The sequence below is a fragment of the Brassica rapa genome, chromosome A01 (assembly GCF_000309985.2).
Source record: "Brassica rapa cultivar Chiifu-401-42 chromosome A01, CAAS_Brap_v3.01, whole genome shotgun sequence".
Classification (NCBI taxonomy): domain Eukaryota; kingdom Viridiplantae; phylum Streptophyta; class Magnoliopsida; order Brassicales; family Brassicaceae; genus Brassica; species Brassica rapa.
This window is the reverse complement of record NC_024795.2, coordinates 28,172,179-28,192,213: the sequence shown is the minus strand read 5'-3', so window position 1 is coordinate 28,192,213 and position 20,035 is coordinate 28,172,179. Positions and strand designations below refer to the sequence as shown.

Sequence of the window (20,035 nt, the reverse complement as noted above, 5' to 3'; positions counted from 1 at the left end):
TTAGTTTCGTGTTGTGAAGGATTTTTCTTGTGAACAATTAATTGATGGTGAGCTATTTGCCATGTCCATTTGCTAAACTGAAATAAATGAAAACGCGGAATTTAGATTTCTTTTGTTACTACAATGAATATTTTGGAGGAGGATGAATGCACTTTAACCAATCTCAAACCAGATGCATAACTATGTTTTGTTGATTAAAAATAATGTTTATAGCATAGACAATATCTTTGATTTAGAATTAATGGAACAAAAATAAATGGAATGATAAGAATGGAATACAACAAAAAGTGGAATGGAATACACTCTATTGATTCATGAACAATTTTGTTATGGAATACTTTTCTTTATATTTTATCAAAATATATTTAGAATTGGTGGAATGACTATTCCATTCCATTCATATCAAATGGTAAAAAAGTTTTTGGAATCAATGGAATCCACCATTCCACATCATTCTATTCTAAAATATTGTAATCCAGTTGCACCCGTGTTTTTCTAATAAAAACATTGAAAAATTCAGAATTTTATAAGATGATGTACCTTGATTTGCTGGTTCTAATTTCTCAAATAGAATTAATATTTCATACAACCAATTCTCTATATTTATTCGGACAAGATATGAGTTGTTTATTTGATTATATGCATTAATGAATGCACAACATATCTTGATCGAGCGTGAGTTTTCTTATTGTAGATTGATTTTTTTATTTTATATTTTCGTATTGCCGATCAGTATTATATAACGTGATAGACCATGGACAAATTGAATAGCGATGCGTTTTAATTAAATGGGGCATGCACCTTTGCATGTCTTATGCAAATTGTAGCATAGCATTGGCGGTAGCAAACATATGTCACGAACATTTTCTTTCCGGCTTCCTCATTTCTTGGACTACTGAAAAAACTCGAACAACTTAATAAGTTTGCGACGAAGTTCCTGTCATGCATTGGAGGAATATGTTAACTTACAAAACAGAGCCGAAAATTTAAGAATGTCTCATAAGGAAATAATTTAAGAATTTCTAGTTTTGGGAGGAATCATAATGAGCCGTCCATGTTAGATGAGACTCGTGAAAGAAACTTGAACAACTTAATTAGGTTGCTATGAGGGTTATATTTTCTAAAAAAAAAATATTCTTGTAGATAGAGCTAGAAACTGATCCAGAAAACAATAACGTGAGGTTCGATCGATAGGTGATTAAACATAACCGGGGTAATACAACGGGAAAACAAAATTGTGGGATTAAATGATAGAATGATTAAGCAATAAAAATATGTAGTTAACTATTAAAAGGTAAACAATAGTTAAATTATTTAGCAAAAAATAAATTTAGCAAAAAAAAAAACAATAGTTAAATTATACATTTTATTTTATTTATTCATCTTACAAAACCATTTGATGGATCTAAAATTTGATTCCATAAAATATGAATTCCGTATAAGATACCAAACATTTGTCTATAGAGCATTCAAATAACAAATCAAATCAAAATTTTGGTGATCGTGATGAATCACTCCATATACAAACTTTAGATCACACATTACTGCTTCTAATTAGTATTGCTTGGAAGATATATACTTACTTACATTCATCCATAAAAACATCTATATATATTAACACAAATTAAACTTATATTTTAATCCAATAGCTCATTTAGTATGGAAATGCAGTAATTTAGAGCTAAAAAGAGGCACAACGGTAGAAACTAGAAGTAAAAGAAGGTGGAGGAAAGGCATGCACTCTAAATGAAATTACAATATAAATCATAAAAGGCATCACGCAGTGAATGTAAATGTATCCAACTTCACAAACGTGACGTATCTTTATGTATATGCATACATTTTCTCTACTTTGTACTTATACATACTGATCAAGAGAATAGTAAGAGAGAGAAAGTTAATAAGAGAAAAGAATGTCACGAGACAGCGACATGGTGCATTTATGAACCCTTGAAAAAAAATAAACCCTAACTTTCTCTCGTTGTTTGCGGCTGTATAAATACCACGTTGTTTTGAAGAATGTGTCAAAAAAGGTGAAAAGTGATCATCTTCTTCTTTATAGATACGAACCGAAGAAGAGATATAATTGAATATTAGTCAAAGATCATGTCTCACATCGCTGTTGAGAGGAATCGAAGAAGGCAAATGAACGAGCATCTTAAATCCCTCCGTTCTTTGACTCCTTGCTTCTATATAAAAAGGGTAACTTTCATGTTATATCTTTTTCCTTCATACTCAATTTAATTGAATTTTTATCCTAGAGGTTGTTGATTGTTTTTCTTGGTTCAATGATCAGAGATATTTCTCGAATATATAGTTTCTTAAAAAGTCTATATTTTCGGATAATTGAATCTTCTCGAATACTATTTTTTCAAGACCCAAATAATTTTTGTTTGTGTGGAAACAAAAGGTTGAATAGTAATCTTTCTAACCATGGATGATCTAAAGATACTAATTTTGGGGAAAACATGTTGTGTCATCCTGTACATATTCTGTTTGTGTTTGCTCTTTTGTATATATGTGTTATGATAGACAATGTTTTTATAATTGTTTGTTAAAACAAATTAATTCTACTTGACATGCACCAATATATTCATAAGTATAGTCTTGTTTTCGTCGGTATTATTAGGGAGATCAAGCTTCGATAATCGGAGGAGTGATAGAGTTCATCAAAGAGATGCAGCAATTAGTGCAAGTTCTCGAGTCCAAGAAACGCCGAAAGACACTAAACCGGCCTTCTTTTCTGCATGATCACCAAACACTCGAGCCATCCATATTAGCCGCAGCCACCACTAGAGTGCCCTTTAGTCAAATCGAGAATGTGATGACCACAAGCACTTTCAAGGAAGTAGGATCATGTTGCAACTCCCCTCATGCTAACGTCGAAGCCAAGATCTCAGGCTCTAACGTTGTATTGAGAGTTGTCTCTAGGCGAATTGAGGGCCAGCTTGTGAGGATCATATCCGTCTTGGAGAAGCTATCTTTTCCGGTTCTTCATCTCAATATTAGTAGCATGGAGGAGACTGTTTTGTACTTCTTCGTTGTTAAGGTACATATCTAATATGTCACCTCAACCACTAAAACTAATAATAAAAAATCACTAAATATCATCAGAAATTAGATTGAACTTAGGGTATAAACCTATGGTGAGTAGCGTCTTATCATATATACTGATGGATCGCAATTATGCTAACCAAAATCCTATAAGCTTTATAGTTTATATTTGGATAAAAAAACATTAATACGAATGTTTTGGTTCTTTATATTGATCTAGGCTTAAAATAATTAAATTTACATATTTGCAGATAGGACTGGAGTGTCACATAAGCTTAGAGGAGCTAACCTTTGAAGTTCAGAAAAGCTTTGTGCCTGAAGTAATCGTCTCTACCAACTAAAGTCAAAATTATACATGTACTAGCTAGCGCGTATCGTTTACATGAGCATGCTTGACACTTTGCTAGAAATAAGCTCATACAAACTTAATTATTGTTCAACTTGTATCGACCTTATTCATATGTTTTAATTACTCGCTTCGTTGTTGTATCCAAAACTCGATCAAAGTTATAATTTTCCATAATAAAACCATCGCAACTAGTTAATACTTCAACATCATCATCTGCAATTATGCATGTATGTATATACAAATCTATTAAATTGATCATGTTAACCACCATCCATATTTCACCGAAAACTTATCAATAAAATCACTTATCCATCCATATATTTGTCTATTATGAACCTATACCCCCACGAACATATCCACAAGACTTGTTTTCGGTCTTAAAGCTTTGGTCTCTCTTGTTTGTAGAATAACGCTTTTGGAAACGTTAAAGATACAAAGAAGTCTACGATTGCATGCAGATCTCCAATATCGTCTTTACTTAAAAGAGTTAAACCAAAAACTCCTATGGTTCTTATGATCTGTCTGATTCACTAAGAGTCTCTTGCATTCTCATTGTTAAAATACAAGATCTCCAGAGATAAATCCCCAACCATAATCCGTCTAGGAAAAAAAAATGATGGCTACGAAGCTGTAAGGCTGACCATATCTCTCACTCGGCAGCAACCAATGAAACTCTCCATCTCGTCAGAGCATTCCTCAGGAACTTTCGGTGACTCTTCAAAGGCCCAAGGCCCAATCATTATAGCCCACCGAGATCATTGTAGGCCCAAGCCCAATAGTAGTTAATTTATATAGAACCGTTACTTACCAACCAAATGTAACTGAAAAGAAACCGATGAACAAGTAAAGTGTTCATCTCTCTCTCTCTCCCCATCTCTCTCTCTCCCCATCTCTCTCTCTCTTCCTCTCGTTTCAGCCAACGTCGTCGTCACGATCCAACGACGATTCAGCTCCGAACCACCATCGATTCTCGCTTCGACACCTCATTCCTTTTCATTTCCTCGTCCTCTCTCTCAATTCCCCTCCAATTCAAAACCCTAATCTCCCCCAATTCAACCCCACCTCACCTCCTTTCGAGATTCCACGACCTGGGTCTTGATCCCAACCAATCAAATCTCAGAAGCCCTCAAAATTTCTCAACAAAGTCACCACCTTTCAATCCCTTCTCTGTTTTGAATGGACTCAATCACGGAGTCAACCTCCCACACGGAAACCCTCAACGGCACCCACGAGTTCAAGATCAGCGGCTACTCTCTAATCAAAGGCATGGGGGTCGGCAAATACGTCGCCTCCGAGACCTTCACCCTCGGCGGATACTCCTGGGCCATCTACTTCTACCCGGATGGTAAAAGCCCCGAGGATAACTCTGTCTACGTGTCCCTCTTCATTGCATTAGCGAGCGAAGGAGCTGACGTCAGGGCTTTGTTTGAGCTCACGCTCGTTGATCAGAGCGGTAACGAAAGGCATAAGGTTCATAGCCATTTCGGGAGGACGCTCGAGAGTGGGCCTTATACTCTTAAGTATAGAGGAAGTATGTGGTGAGTTAAAAGCACCATCCTTTTGTCTTTTATAACATTGTTTTAGATTTGTGATGTGTTTATGTTTTGTTTAGGGGATACAAGCGGTTTTTCAAGAGGAGTCTTTTGGAGTCGTCTGACTATTTGAAGGATAATTGTTTGTTGGTTCGGTGTTGTGTGGGGCTGGTGAAGTCAAGGACAGAGGGACCGAGGAGTTATAATATCCCTGTGCCGGTTTCTGAGTTTGGTCGTCAGTTTGGGAAGGTTTTGGAGAGTGGGAGAGGAGCTGATGTGACTTTCCGTGTTGATGGAGAGACGTTTCCTGCTCATAAGCTGGTTCTTGCAGCTCGTTCTCCTGTTTTTAGAGCGCAGATCTTTGGCCCGTTGAAGAGCCGTGATACTGAATGTATTGACATAGAAGACATGGAAGCTCCCATTTTTAAGGTCCCCCCTTTTAACTCTCTACTGGTTTATGTTTGACTGAACCGATTCACATTTTAGGTGTTATAAGGTCATTTTATAGGAAGAGATAGCTTTCTTGGTTCATTGCCTTTTCTCTTGTGAGTGATTGTGGCGTGATAGATGATTTTCTGTTTATGAGTGACAGATTTTGGGGGCTGTAACGATTTTGTGAAAGTTTTAATAAACAAAATTAAAACAAATTTGGTCTATGTAATTTTTTTTTCAAAACTTTTTGGGTTCTATATGCCAATGTTTCACTTGGCTATGCCCAGGTCCGTCCTTGATCCGGTACCTTCTCCTAGGGTCTACTCTTGTTCTCAAAGATTTAATCTTATTGCTTCTCTTCTGTTTGCATTGCATGAATCTATGTTTGTTATTTGTTGCTGCAATGCCAACATTTCTCGTCTGCATTAAATACATGGTTATAACTTATGTCAAAAAAGCTTCTTTTGTTTGCTATTATCCCTTACACATGTTTGACTTCAGAAGCTTCATAGTAAGGCCAAATATGAACCTTTCTATGTTTTGATTGGTCTTTAGTCTATGTGCGAGCTTCAGATCATGAATCCTGTAATTTAAAGGTTGAAGTGTATACTGATACAAACCCTTTTCCATAATTTTATCCAAATCTAAAGAAAAAATGGGAACTGCACTGATTCTATTAATAATTAATTTATTTCAAATATTATTGACTAAACATGTGTAATTAATAAAAATATAAATGTACTTCAATCATTTTTAACCTGTATAGAAAATGTTAAAATCATAATTTCAAATATTATTCAGTGCTGAGACAAAACCCCTCTGTGTTTTGTTGTGTAGATGTTCCTACATTTTATCTACTGGGACGAATTGCCTGATATGCAAGACGTTATGGGGACAGACTTGAAATGGGCAGCGACTCTTGTGGCTCAGCATCTGCTTGCGGCTGCAGACCGTTACGCTCTCGAGCGGCTTAGAACAATCTGCGAGTCACAACTCTGTGAAGGGATCAGCATCAACACGGTTGCAACCACCTTGGCTCTAGCAGAGCAGCATCATTGTTTCCAGCTGAAAGCTGCTTGCCTCAAATTCATAGCTTCGCCAGAGAATCTAAAAGGTAAGATGAGAGTTCCTTTGTGCTTGCATCACTTTGATCATTTCATCACTTTGAAATCTGAAACCGCTCTTTGTCTGTAATTTCTTTTAGCTGTGATGGAAACCGATGGGTTTGATTATCTGAAAGAAAGCTGCCCGTGCTTACTAAGTGAGCTTCTGGAGTATGTGGCTAGGCTTAGTGAGCATTCTTTAGCATCATCAGGGCACGGGAAGGAGTTATATGTTGAGGGCTGTGACGTGAATGGGAGACGAGTGAAGCAACGGTTACACTAAGTAGTAACTAACTCTTGAGGGTGAGAGTACTGATGTTGGAGACATTTGTAAAACAGAATTGTAGAAGAGTCTTGATTTGTGTATTTGTCGTCATTTGTAAAAGGATTAGTGATTGTGATCTGTGTTGTCCAGTAAGTAGAGTGAAAATGTTGTATTTTTTTGTATGGTCCCCAAAGATTCTATGAACAAAACTACTTATCTCAAGAAAAAAGGTTTCATAGAGTACTTGGCTTGCTTCTATTAAACGAGAAAGGATTCACATGAACCATTATTTGCAATTAGGTAGCCTAATCTTTTAGTTTGCCATGGTATGTAAGGTCGTTCAATAAAAGTATTTCAAATTGTAGTATTGAGACATTTCTAATGTAAAAGAAGTAAACGAAAACCACGTAAACGGAGCTGTATGGATTTTCTTTAGTTTTCGAGATGAACTCTGCAAACATTGAATGTGATGATAACATCTATAATAATAATGATAGATTCAAGAGTTCCCATCGATCTCTGATCAGCGCTTGTCTATGCCTCCCTTTAGAGCCAAGTTTGCTTGTGATCTGTATGGCATGATGAAATGAATCAGGATACAATGTGAAGAAATCGAAATTGAGTCGAGTCAGAATGTTCTTATCTATAGTAGCGTGTAAATATGGTTACAGATCAAATGAGAAACATGAAGCAGACGAAGAAAGGTAAATAATACAAATTACAAAATCAAATGGCCTTGGTCATGTGTCGTTAATATTACAGGTTACCCACAGATAAAAACAACTAAAGGTTGTTGTTGGCAGTTGACTACGCAGCACCATGTATCGCTCAAGCAAAGTAATGTACATATGTTGTAGTCACATCATATCAAAGTGGAATCTCAACGCTTTGTTAAATCAAGAATCAATGGTAAAGCAAACATTTTGCACCAAGAAACTTTGCAAAATAAAAATAAAATAACAGTTGCAGCAAAGATGGAGTTTTTTTCCTATCAGTAAGGGCAAACAACTGGGACATAAGCTGCTATTCATTGCCTCTTATGTTTGATCATATTATAACATAATAAGCCTAAACCATGGAACCACCATTTCAAAACAACATGGACAAGAGAGGAATCATACTCCATGTCCAAAGTTGTTAATTTTCTTCATAGCTAACTCAGCCAGGACAGTCTTTCCATATACTCGAAAACTCCAGTAAACCCGCTATAAAAGATGTGAAATGTGCCAAGATAATCGTTTACAAAACGGACCAGATCAGTATTACAAACACCAACCATCATCATTCTTCCTTTCATTTCTCACTTGGAATATACACTCAGCAAACATGAAGAGAGAGCATAAAGGCTTACTCTTTTACTATGAGACTTCACAATTCAATCCATCATTATCCATAGCTTATTGAGAAGGAACACACACACACACACACACACACACACACTATTTTCAGACAAAACTCAAAGAGACAAAAGAGAACTGAATTCAGACAAAAAAAAAAAACTCAACAAGATGAAAGATTGTGTTTTTGGTAATAATCCAAGAAACTTACATAACAAACAAAGAGAATCGTCTTACTTATCAAATCACCAGCAATGTGTTACGTTCAGACAAGACACAAAAGAGAATCAAATTCAGACAAAAACTTGAACAAGATGAAAGATTTTGTTTTTGGGTAATAAAATCAAATAAAGCTACTTACTTTTTATGACGCCGACCACGCTTAGGTCCCCAACCTTGAAGCTTGGCAACAGGACAACCACACCTAGATCGGAAAAGCAAGACAGCCCGGCCATTAACGGGAGCCATCCTCCTAAGCTCAGCTCTCAAACACTCGTAATCAGGATTCCCCTCGCTCCCTCCTTTCCACGGCAACCGATCGATCTCCTTGCTCCCTCCCGACCCCGATCTAACGCAATCCTCCGTCTGTATCTGCAGATCAAACTCCATGGCCTTCTTCAGCCCTTTGCACCTCGGGTTTCGACATTTTCTCGATCTCGGCCCGCAGCATAAGTCGAGGAAGGCGATGGAGGCGGCGAAGAAGAGGGCGAAGGCGAGGAGGTAGGAGGCGGGAGGGATGGAGGAGAGATCGGAGGAGGGGAGGTGGGAGGAGAGGAGGGAGAGGGAGTGGAAGAGGTAGGAGAAGTAGGAGGAGAGGAGGAAGGCGGCGGAGAAGAGGACGAGGAGGAGGATTAGGAGGTCGAGGGTTGCGGAGGGAGAGTGTTTGCAAGGGTGGAGAGATGAGGATGAGGAAGGGGGCATGCTGCTGAGGTTTTCGTCGGAGAGATGGAGGAGATGGAGCATGTTTAGGAGGAGGAGGAGCTGGACGGTGGCTCTTTTACATATATGCCCTTCATTTGCTAATAATCCCCAAATATATTAAGACAAAACCAATCTGTTGTTTTTGATGTTTTAAAAGCAATATGTTGATTTCAATTGTTAATTTTGTGTATTATGAATTTTCAATTGAGAACTAATTTGTTAATTCTAACTTTTAAATATATTAGCTCAGTAATTCTTCAACTACTACGAATGTGAGATTTTTGTTATCGATCAATCATTCTCTTGTAACTGTAGAATTTTGTGGTTTCTAGGATTCAAGAGAATCTAGATTGATTATATACATTTATACTTGACTAGGATTTAACAAGGAAATGCACGTTATGATCAGTGGCCGAGGTAGGAATTGAAAGCAATGGGTCAAAATTTTATATATATGAAACTGGCTAGATATCAAGGGGGTCAAACTAATGAAACTCAACCAAATAATATAGATATATTAAAAATTTATGCCTAAATTTGAATAATTCTTAAAATTGATATAGGTCAAATGACCAACATGCTTCTTAGCTAGTTCCGCCACTGGTTATGATCCTATAACGGTTTTCTAACAGAATAAGATATATACTAGACATTTCAATTAAAAATAATTAATTTAAAAATCCTCCATTTGTGCAGTAATGATACCTATATGTTACACGTTGAAGCAATGGTAGGAGAAGAACAAAAAAAAAACTAGAAGCATAGGAGAATAATAAAATGATGTTAATATATCATCTCACTACTGAACTCAATGCACATGCACAACGTCTTTTTGCATTAAGAGTGTGTGTTACAAAAATTACAAATAAAAATTTCACTCTCTTTGATCGCTAAAAAAACTTCTTGTACCTTCTCCTCTCTAGTATTATATATATATGTGCCATCTTGTTGTATGTTTTTGCCTCTACTCTTCTAACGAATGTCTTGATGAACGGTAAAGATCATACGGAGCCCATAGATGATCCACACTACAAGGCTTCCTCGAATCTAGTCTCAACCACGGCTTCCCTTTCCCACTCCAATGAAGAAGACTTATAGGACCAGGATGCAGGGCCGGCTCAGATGTATTGTGGACCCTAGGGCGAGATTTAAAATATGCCCTTTAGTTATTCATTGGTCCAAATTAAATCACTCAATTTTCATTATTTATTTTTATATGTGTATAAAACCCAAATCCACAAGAAAATTATAAAAATGATGTACTATCGTCTACCGCAATGGTCCATAAAGCCCAATATGTTGAACATAAATTTGATGTTTTTCTTTGACATTGCCGACAAACAATTATATTAAAAATTTAAAGAGGAACTCGGTTGGAACAGTTTAGACAAGGCCCTTTAATTATTCAACGATTGGAATATATGGGCCCCTATTGTACGTTGGTCTTGGCCCTTTTGTACGTGGACCCTGGGCGGATGCACTGCTGGCCCCTGTCCTTGAGCCGGCCCTGCCAGGATGCAACGTTCTACACTTCCCTTCAAAGTTGTCCCCTCCGAGCCCATGCTGGTTCCACCTGTGGTCAACAGCTTTTATATCACCGGCGAATATAAGCAGAAACGGAGGCAATGATCCTAAATGATATATCCTCCTCTGCTTCTGAACAGTCATCCACTCTTCTACCTTTTGTGTATACATTCCTCTCCTCCATTTACCAACGTCCACGACCATAACCCCCGTGTTGAAATAGCACGGTCGTTTCCCTTCAAGTACTTTGACTAGTTCCGGGTCCGACCAGAAAGCTTTGGTGAAATAGTACGTGAAGTTTGCATGGCAATACTCTGGAGCCGCCACGACTCTACCTTCCATCTCCACGTGCCATAGCTTCTCTATGTCGTCGACCACGACTAGGTCCGAGTCTAGGTATATAATCCGGTCAACGCTGGTGGGAATGATATCCGCGAGGTAGATTCTCGCGTAGTTTAGAGGCTGGTCTAGGGCTTCTCTGATGGATTTTGAGATTTTGCTGCGGACTAGGTTTGGATCAAACTGATAAATCTTGAAGTTGAGGTAAGGGAAAGTGGATTTGATGCTGGTGAAGAGGTCGTTTTCGAAATGAGCAAGGGAGAGGAAATGAAAAGAGAGGTTTTCAGGACAAGATGAATGTTGTAGGAGAGACAAGACAGCCGCCATTGTTCCACGGAGGTAGTTTGTGTCGAGAGTCATGGCGATGTGAATGTGGTCAGCCTCAAGATTACCGCATTGATCACCGTTCCTGAAAGCCGGGGCTTCTCTGAATACAGGAAGGGTTGGAGCAGAAGGCTTGTGGAGAATGACTCCAACACGAACTGCCTTTGTGGAGGTTGTGAACAAGAGGAGGTTAAAGGACAGGAGGCCTAGGAGTTGTGTGTAGGAGCGGCTCCTTGAGGCCATCCTGAACCTAATTCTCAGGTAAAGTCTTTTATTGTATTTTTGTTTTTTTAATAAAAAGGTTAATTACAAATTAAAAAGATGAATAGTTAATAGAGGAGCCATTGGTAGGGAAGGGCTAGAATAAAGGATTTGAGGAGAGGCTTGTTTTATTAGCAGTCGAGATGTGAGGAAGAGATTGAAGTTCGGACTGTTTCTCACACAATCTTTGTCTTAAAAAATCCATTTCCTCTGAAATAGGGGAGGGTTTTTAGATTTTGTTTCTACTTTCCGTAGATTCTTAGAAACTGGTGTATGTTTTTGTTTTTGGTAATTAAAGATTATTGCTTATTTTAGGACGATGAAATTGTGTTGATAAGTTTGATTTGCTGTCGTTTCCTTTAGTTGACTGTGCTGGTGGAATGGTTTTTAGAAAGTTCTAAAATTAGAATAAGAATTCTCTTCTAAAATGTATTGTATATGGTTTTCATTTAGTTTGGTAAAATAACAATTTTTTTTTTTAACTTAAATCCATCTCAAAATAGAGCTCTCTTTTATTTAGTAACAGTTAAAACCATGTTAATATGCCAAATTTAACATCACACCATCTCAAGTTAAAAAAAAAAAAAGTTGTTAAGAAAGAGTCTGATACTCACTCCCCTTTTTGAGAAGAACATGTGTGTTACTCCCAATCTTCACCTAGATATATAGTCGCTGCATGTCCCGCACATTTAACAAAGAGTTTTATGCTAGTATCACTAATTTGGTTTAAACATCGTCCAATTCATTATTCTCCTATCTGTTCTGGTCTTAAACCTATTTTTGAAGAGTTTTATGCTCATTTTTTTTTTTTTTGAGAAATATATGATTTTTATCCATATTGATAGACCATATATACATGAATAACATCATCCGAATTTAAATATAAACACATGACCTAAGTCGATATAAGAAAATAGCAACCATGTTTAATTAGAAGAAATAGATAATGATGAGTAATATAGCTTCAATGTTGAAAGTGTATTAAGTAGTAAGAGTATCTTCTATGAGACACAAAAAATTTCTTTATATTTCACATTAAAATAGAGTAATTCTATTATATAGTTGAATTTGCTCCAATGATTCATTCTATAATAGAATTATTTTATTTTAGAATAAACTACGTATAGAATAATTTTTTGTGTATTATCGGGGATGAGCTCTAATTTTTGTAAGACCATGACATTGTAACTTAAAATATGTTAAAGTTATTATTGTTTATTACTCGTAAAGTTACAGTTGAAAGAGAGGTAAAAACTATAGGCGAGGGCCCAATAAATTCGTTAGGCCCATTAATCTTTTCTTACTGAAACAATAGTGTCTGAAAGAAACGAGAAAAGTTAGATTTTTTTCTCGTGAAAGAAAAATATTCAATCAGTTTCTCAAAAAATCTATGTTTGATTTGGTAACTCGTGCAGAGGCCAAACCTACCCGTGCACTCCATCCGTCAGATCAACCAAAAGTCATCTCTCTTTCTTCTCTCTCTCTCTCTTCGTTTTTATATTCTTTTCTTTAAGAACAAATTCCTCTGCTTCGCTTTTTTAGGGTTCCTCGAATTTTTTGACGCTTTCTCTTTCAAAGGGTTGACGCAATAATCAATCCTTTAAGGGGAAACGTTGAGGAAGACACGAATCAAACATAAAAGAGGAAGAAAGAGACCAAACACGAACAATAAAGTTGTTCCCTTTTTCTTCCTTCTTCCTCTGCTCAGGATTGGGCAAAGCAAAGATTCTGTCTTTGTGTCGGAATCACATTATTCCCTTCTACACAACATGAAATCTCCCAAACCCTTCACTTCCCAAGACGCCATTGTTGAATCCAACCAATACCCTTCCCTCTGCTTCTCAGGAGATCGCTTGTTCTAGCAGAAACAGAGCATCCTCTGTTCCGAAACAGAGCATCCTCTGTTTTGAATAATCTTTTATTTTGTGTGTGTAAATCATCTCCTCTGTTTTTTTCCTAGATGGGTTGTGTTCAATGCAAATGCTGTAGACGATACCCACCGTCATCATCATCAGGAGATTCCCACAGACGTGGCGGAGACGCTAAGGTCAAACCAAACGTCGTCGTTCAGAAACCTCCTCTCTCCTCATCGATCCAAGTCCCTTCTCCCAACTTCGACATGGTTTACTCTGTTCTCTCTCAGCGTGGGTACTACCCCGACTCGCCTGATAAGGAGAACCAAGACGCTTACTGCATCAAAACCGAGCTCCAGGGCAACCCCAACGTTCATTTCTTCGGCGTCTTCGACGGTCACGGCGTGTTCGGCACGCAATGCTCGAGTTTCGTCAAGGAGAGAGTCGTGGAGATGCTGTCTGAAGACCCTGCTCTGCTTCAAGATCCGGAGAAGGCTTACAAGTCTGCTTTCTTGAGGGTCAACGAGGAGTTGCACGAGAGCGAGATCGATGATTCGATGAGTGGGACCACTGCGATCACAGTTCTTGTCGTTGGGGACAAGATCTATGTCGCTAATGTCGGTGACTCGAGAGCTGTTCTCGCTGTTAAAGACAAGAACAGGATCATAGCAGAGGATTTGTCTTATGATCAGACGCCTTTTAGGGAAGATGAATGCGAGAGGGTGAAAGCGTGTGGAGCAAGAGTGATGACTGTTGATCAAGTTGAAGGGTTGAAAGATCCAAATATTCAAACGTGGGCTAATGAAGAGAGCGAAGGAGGTGACCCGCCTAGGCTTTGGGTACAGAACGGGATGTATCCTGGAACGGCGTTTACGAGAAGCGTTGGTGATTGTACAGCTGAAGGGATCGGTGTTACCGCGGAGCCTGAAGTGTCTATGGTTCATCTTTCGCCGAATCATTTGTTCTTTGTTGTTGCGAGTGATGGGATCTTTGAGTTTCTTCCAAGCCAAGCTGTTGTTGATATGGTAATATATAAGGACATAAAGACACAACTCCTTTGAAGGTCTCTTATGTCTATGTTGTGTGTGTGTTTGTAGGTGGGGAGATATGCTGATCCGAGAGATGGATGTGCAGCAGCGACAGCGGAATCATACAAACTGTGGTTGGAGCATGAGAATAGGACTGATGATATCACAATTATCATTGTACAGATCAAAAATTTGTCTAATGAATGATGATGATCATGATGGCATGATTCAGTATTCCTATTTGCCCACCTTTGTTTGTTTGTTGTTGTATACTCTTACTATGTCACATATTCACATCATATATAGCAAGTAAAAGTAATGCTCGCTCTTTATATCATGTGTATGAGCTTCTTTCTCACATCTCTGGCTACTAAGAGATGAGATCTGAAATCTGAATCAGACCAACTCGCAACTCATCTATTCCATATTTACACACCAGGAGCTGAAAACAGCAGATTATTATAGGAGACAATATGGTCACTGTGCGAGATAAGCTTTGATAATAACTATTGTCTTGCTGCTGAATGTTGTATCCTGACTTAATGTTTTAGCTGATTTAATCTGAGTATATGATGTAGATAAATATTTGGAATATATCTAAATATTTATTATTTATTTTATTAATTATTTAGATGGCTATCTTTGTTATTTTACGGTTTTACGGTTTTCTTATATATAGACGCTTAGGATTAAATTTGTATTGGAATTATTGATATTGATATCTTACAATACTAAAAGGAGAATATGGTGCAAAGCAGTGTTTTGAAACCCGACCCGGACCCGTGGTTGAACCGGTAAACCCGGTGATCCAGAAAAAATCCGGTTTGGGTTTTATGAAAAACCCAATATTTAGAAACCCGCAAAAATCCACTAAACCCCGGAACCCGATACCGGTTGAACCACCGGTTGAACCAATAAATAATTTTTACTTCTTTTTTAGTTTCTATATTATGTTTTATATTCTAAGTTTTCAATTAAAAAGTTAGGTGCTGACAAAAAAAAAAGAAGTTCAGGTTTTTCTTTTTCAATTTTATATTTGTAATTATTAGATTTTGATGAAGATTTTTTACTATGCTACCTAAAAAAATGAAGTGAACGATGATAGAGAAAACCAAAATTAGTTGATGTGATTTGGTGTTAGTATATTTCTGTTATTGACAATTTATTACAATGATCTTTTACTTTTAATTTATTCTGAATTTAAATTTAATTTATTATTCACATTAGATATTTAAATATTTGTGAGTTTTATATCTTGAATTTTTAGATGTCATAACTCTTACTTTGTTACATAAAGTTTTAAATAGTCTAAACTATTTTTTTTGATATTTTGCACGTCAAATGAAAATAAAAATATAAAAACTAAAGTTAAGTATTTGTTAAATACTTTTTTAAACATAAAGTATATACATATCCAAACTATTATTTTATATTTTAAAAAATATTTAGAAAATATTAAACTTTAGTTTTTATATATTTATTTTCATAGCTAATATATTATTATATAATGAAATTAATTTATTTATTAATCCGCGGTTCACCCGCGGTCGACCCAGTGATCCAACGACCCGGTAAGTCGTCCGGTTCAGTGTCCGGATCGGGTTTAAAAACATTGGTGCAAAGAGAATCATACCACATAAGATTAAAAAATCATCTAGTCACAATACAATATTTCTTAGCCACTTACCATGTCATACATAAAAAAAATGGGTCAAAGATTTCTGCATAAATAGGTCGCCTGTTTTGTACCTTAAAACCAGACGTCGCTGTAACTCTTATTTTCCCTGTAATTAATTCACCTCCACATTACTACTCATTAAACTCAATCCTTTTACATCAGGCAATAGCGATAAGATCGGAAAAATCCAGTGGCAAGTCTCCAATTTCTCTGTTCTTTTTTGTACATTTACTCAGATTATAATTGATAGACTGTGATGTATGCCTCTCTTTTGCTTCTTTGCAGAATTGATTTTAAGATAAGAACTATATTTTGAGCTTAATGGCAAAAGCGGCATGCTCCAGATTTGGGATACGGCTGGTCAAGAACGTTGCTGAATCATCACCACTGGTGAGTGGGACCTTTTCATATGAGAGAGTTGCTCTCATCGCCTACTCAACATACTATATTAGAGAGGTTGAGAGTCCAAGGATATCTTTTTTAGTTTTTGCAATCTACTTAGCGTTATGGCTGATGTTGTTTTTGTGTTCAGTACATGTATGTTCAGTTGCTTAAATGGATTATCATTCCACTTTTGCAGCTTATTACGGAGGGGCAATGGGAATTTTTGCAGCTGGATGATGTCACAGACGAACCATCCGTCAACAGTAGTTTTGCTGCTGTCTAAACATGACATCTTTTTTCTTACATTTTTGCTTTGTTTTTGAACCTGTTTTCTTGATCTTATTGCAAAGCTTAAGAACTGGATTCGTAATATCAAACAGCCTGCTTCAGATGATGTTGAGAAGATATTGTTAGGGAACAAACCCCGCAGTAACGCAAGTGCATTCATACTGATTTACAACTTCATGATTCACGACTAATCAAATTAATAGCGTTTTTGACAACTTTTTTTGGCAGACTGCCAAAATCAATAGGTCAAGCACTTGCTGATAAAAAAGGAAGCCAAGCATTGTCTCTTCAGATCAACTTAGACTACTACATTGTTCGTATTCGTTTTGCAAGGTACATGAATATCCACCATCCCAAAAGTTTAATAATGTGCATATACATTTCCGAGGGCGAGTTCTGTTTAATTCTGACATTAGTTTTCCTTTGTTCAGTTTCAGAACTTGCTACTTTTATGGTTAAAACAGATAAGGGCCAGAATCTCTGGTCTTGAGCTTTGGGTGCACTGAGAAATATGTGACACAAGAGAATGTGATGGAGTTTCTTCTGTCTAGGTCAGAGGAATTGAAACAAAGAGGAATGAATATGTCAATGCTATCTGAATTGATAAATGAAATCTTAAAAAATAATAAGTATCTGTTATGACACATTATAAATGAGAAAATTTCAAAAAATATGACAACATTGTTTTAGTGCATAGTTGCATCCAGCACTAACATATGATGATGTTCAAAGAGGTTAGGAGCCTTTGTTGTCTCTGTTTTTCAAAAAAATAGTGATTTTATAGTGGTTATTCCATTAATTTAGGGAATATTATGAATTTTTACTAAACTAATTAATAAAAAAATTATAACGATTCTCATATACCATCAAAAAGAGCTTAAAATACATTAATACAAATGTAGAATATGGTTAGAATTTTTAAAACAACACTAAATATTATAGGCTTCAATATATAAAGTATTTACCAAAAACTCAATATTTTCGTAGGGTGTTAGCACATAGATATTGACAAAATTTCATAAAATATGAAAATATTTTTTTAATGCGTAGTTGCATCATGTACTAATATATGATGATGGTCAAAGAGGTTTGGAACATTTTTTGTCTTCATTTCTCTAGATAATAGCGATTTTAAAATGGTTAGTCCTATAATTTAGGGAGTATATGAAGTTTTAGTAAATTAAATTATAAAAACAATTTAACTATGCTCATTTACCATGAAAACGAGTTTAACATATATTAATACAAATGTAGAATATGGTGAGAAATTTTAAAACAACACTAAAGTTTATAGGCTTCGGTATATAAAGTATTTACCAAAAACTCAATATTTTTGTAGAGGTTAACACATAGATTTTGAGAAAATTTCAAAAAATACGAAAATATTGTTTTAATGCACAGGTGCATACTACACTAACATATGATGATTTTCAAAGAGGTTTGGAGCCTTTGTTGTCTCCGTTTTTCAAGAAAAAATGATTTTATAGTGGTTATTCCATCGATTTAGAGAGTCTTATGAAGTTTACTAAATTAATTGATAAAAAAATTATAAAGATTTCCATATACCATGAAAAAGAGCTTCAAATAAATTTTGTGGTTAGGAATTTTAAAACAACACTAAAGATTATAGGTTTCAGTATATAAAACATTTACCAAGACACATGGATTTTGAGAAAATTTCAAAAAATATGACAATATTGTTTTAATGCATAGTTGCATCCTGCACTAATATATGATGATGTTCAAAGATGTTAGAAGACTTTGTTATCTCCGTTTTCAAGAAAATAGTGATTTTATAGTGGTTATTCCATCGATTTAGGGAATATAAGGAAGTTTTACTAAATTAATTAAAAAAAAAAATTATAACGATTCTCATATACCATGAAAAATGCTTCCAATACATTAATACAAATGTAGAATGTGGTTAGAAATTTAAAAAAAAACACTAAATATTCTAGGCTTCAATATATAAAGTATTTACCTAAAACTCAATATTTTTTGTATTAGCACATAGATACTGATAAAATTTCAAAAAATATAAAAATATTGTTTTAATGCGTAGTTGCATCCTGTACTAATATATGATGATGGTCAAAAAGGTTTGGAACATTTTTTATCTACATTTCTCTAAATAATAGCGATTTTAAAATGGTTAGTCCCATAATTTAGGGAGTATATGAAGTTTTAGTAAATTAAATTATAAAAACAATTTCATTATGCTAATTTACCATGAAAAAGAGTCTAGCATATATTAATACAAATGTAGAATATGGTGAGAAATTTTAAAACAACACTAAAGATTATAGGCTTAGGTATATAAAGTTTTTACCAAAAACTCAATATTTTTGTAGGGGTTAACACATAGATTTTGAGAAAATTTCAAAAAATACGACAATATTGTTTTAATGCACAGTTGCATCATACACTAACATATGATGATTTTCAAAGAGGTTTGGAGCCTTTGTTGTCTCCGTTTTTCAAGAAAAATTGATTTTATAGTGGTTATTCCATCGATTTAGAGAGTATTATGAAGTTTTACTAAATTAATAGATAAAAAATTATAAAGATTCCCATATACCATGAAAAAAAGCTTCAAATACATTAATGCAATTGTAGATTGTGGTTAGGAATTTTAAAACAACACTAAAGATTGTAGACTTCTGTATATAAAACATTTACCAAAAACTCAATATTTTCGTAGGGGGGGTTAGCCCATAGATTTTGAGAAAATTTAAAAAAATATAAAAATATTGTTTTAATGCCTAGTTGCATCCTGCACTAACATATGATGATGTTCAAAGAGGTTTGGAGTCTTTGTCGTCTCCGTTTATCAAGAAAATAATAATTTTATAGTGGTTATTCCATCGATTTAGGGAGTATTATGAAGTTTTACTAAATTAATTGATAAAAACAATTGAACGATGCTCATTTACCCTGAAAATGAGTTTAGTATACATTAATACAAATTTAGAATATGGTTAGAAATTTTAAAACAACACTAAAGATTATAGGCTTTAGTATATAAAGTATTTACCAAAAACTCAATATTTTTGTAGGGGTTAAGCCCATAGATTTTGAGAAAATTTCAAAAAATATAACAATATTGTTTTAATTCCTAGTTGCATCCTGAACTAACATATGATGATGTTCAAAGAGTTTTGGAGCCTTTGTCCTCTCCGTTTATCAAGAAAATAATAATTTTATAGTGGTTATTCCATCGATTTAGGGAGTGTAATGAAGTTTTACTAAATTAATTGATAAAAACAATTGAACGATGCTCATTTACCATGAAAAAGAGTTTAACATTCATTAATACAAATGTAGAATATTGTAGAAATTTTAAAACAACACTAAAGATTATCA

The 20,035-nt window shown here is 35.4% G+C and overlaps 5 protein-coding genes and 3 long non-coding RNA genes across 8 annotated transcripts in view; 5 read left to right on the top strand and 3 right to left on the bottom strand.

Annotated features, from left to right (window-relative positions):
- The first annotated feature begins 1,048 nt into the window (after nucleotides 1-1,048).
- On the top strand, nucleotides 1,049-3,607 carry LOC103849991 (transcription factor MUTE). Its single transcript, XM_009126691.3, has 3 exons — nucleotides 1,049-2,202; nucleotides 2,630-3,049; nucleotides 3,306-3,607. The coding sequence occupies exons 1-3, from the start codon at nucleotides 2,107-2,109 to the stop codon at nucleotides 3,393-3,395; spliced, it is 606 nt and encodes a 201-aa protein (XP_009124939.1). The 5' UTR covers nucleotides 1,049-2,106; the 3' UTR covers nucleotides 3,396-3,607.
- Nucleotides 3,608-4,212: 605 nt separating this feature from the next.
- On the top strand, nucleotides 4,213-6,978 carry LOC103849990 (BTB/POZ and MATH domain-containing protein 2). The gene is made up of 4 exons (XM_009126689.2): nucleotides 4,213-4,941; nucleotides 5,016-5,364; nucleotides 6,205-6,481; nucleotides 6,572-6,978. Exons 1-4 carry the CDS (start codon nucleotides 4,580-4,582, stop codon nucleotides 6,751-6,753), a joined length of 1,170 nt encoding a protein of 389 aa, XP_009124937.1. The 5' UTR covers nucleotides 4,213-4,579; the 3' UTR covers nucleotides 6,754-6,978.
- Nucleotides 6,979-7,066: 88 nt separating this feature from the next.
- Nucleotides 7,067-9,772, bottom strand: LOC103849989 (uncharacterized protein At5g19025). The gene is made up of 2 exons (XM_009126688.3): nucleotides 8,434-9,772; nucleotides 7,067-7,304 (listed from the first exon to the last, which is right to left on the bottom strand). The coding sequence occupies exons 1-2, from the start codon at nucleotides 9,033-9,035 to the stop codon at nucleotides 7,259-7,261; spliced, it is 648 nt and encodes a 215-aa protein (XP_009124936.1). The 5' UTR covers nucleotides 9,036-9,772; the 3' UTR covers nucleotides 7,067-7,258.
- LOC108870168 lies at nucleotides 7,603-8,427 on the bottom strand. Its single transcript, XR_004458287.1, has 2 exons — nucleotides 8,284-8,427; nucleotides 7,603-8,131 (listed from the first exon to the last, which is right to left on the bottom strand). It is a non-coding gene; the product is annotated as an uncharacterized LOC108870168 (long non-coding RNA).
- A 39-nt stretch (nucleotides 9,773-9,811) lies between the features above and the next one.
- On the bottom strand, nucleotides 9,812-11,665 carry LOC103849988 (probable galacturonosyltransferase-like 4). Its single transcript, XM_033291858.1, has 2 exons — nucleotides 10,516-11,665; nucleotides 9,812-10,129 (listed from the first exon to the last, which is right to left on the bottom strand). The coding sequence occupies exons 1-2, from the start codon at nucleotides 11,421-11,423 to the stop codon at nucleotides 9,958-9,960; spliced, it is 1,080 nt and encodes a 359-aa protein (XP_033147749.1). The 5' UTR covers nucleotides 11,424-11,665; the 3' UTR covers nucleotides 9,812-9,957.
- A 1,235-nt stretch (nucleotides 11,666-12,900) lies between these two features.
- On the top strand, nucleotides 12,901-14,659 carry LOC103849986 (probable protein phosphatase 2C 35). Its single transcript, XM_009126686.3, has 2 exons — nucleotides 12,901-14,319; nucleotides 14,392-14,659. The coding sequence occupies exons 1-2, from the start codon at nucleotides 13,402-13,404 to the stop codon at nucleotides 14,527-14,529; spliced, it is 1,056 nt and encodes a 351-aa protein (XP_009124934.2). The 5' UTR covers nucleotides 12,901-13,401; the 3' UTR covers nucleotides 14,530-14,659.
- Nucleotides 14,660-15,653: 994 nt separating this feature from the next.
- LOC108872175 lies at nucleotides 15,654-17,731 on the top strand. Its single transcript, XR_004458266.1, has 2 exons — nucleotides 15,654-17,005; nucleotides 17,104-17,731. It is a non-coding gene; the product is annotated as an uncharacterized LOC108872175 (long non-coding RNA).
- A 247-nt stretch (nucleotides 17,732-17,978) lies between these two features.
- LOC117134108 overlaps nucleotides 17,979-20,035 on the top strand; it is an 8,916-nt gene continuing 6,859 nt past the window's right edge. The window contains exon 1 of the long non-coding RNA XR_004458263.1: nucleotides 17,979-18,073. This is a non-coding gene — a long non-coding RNA (uncharacterized LOC117134108). The remainder of the gene's footprint in view (nucleotides 18,074-20,035) is intronic.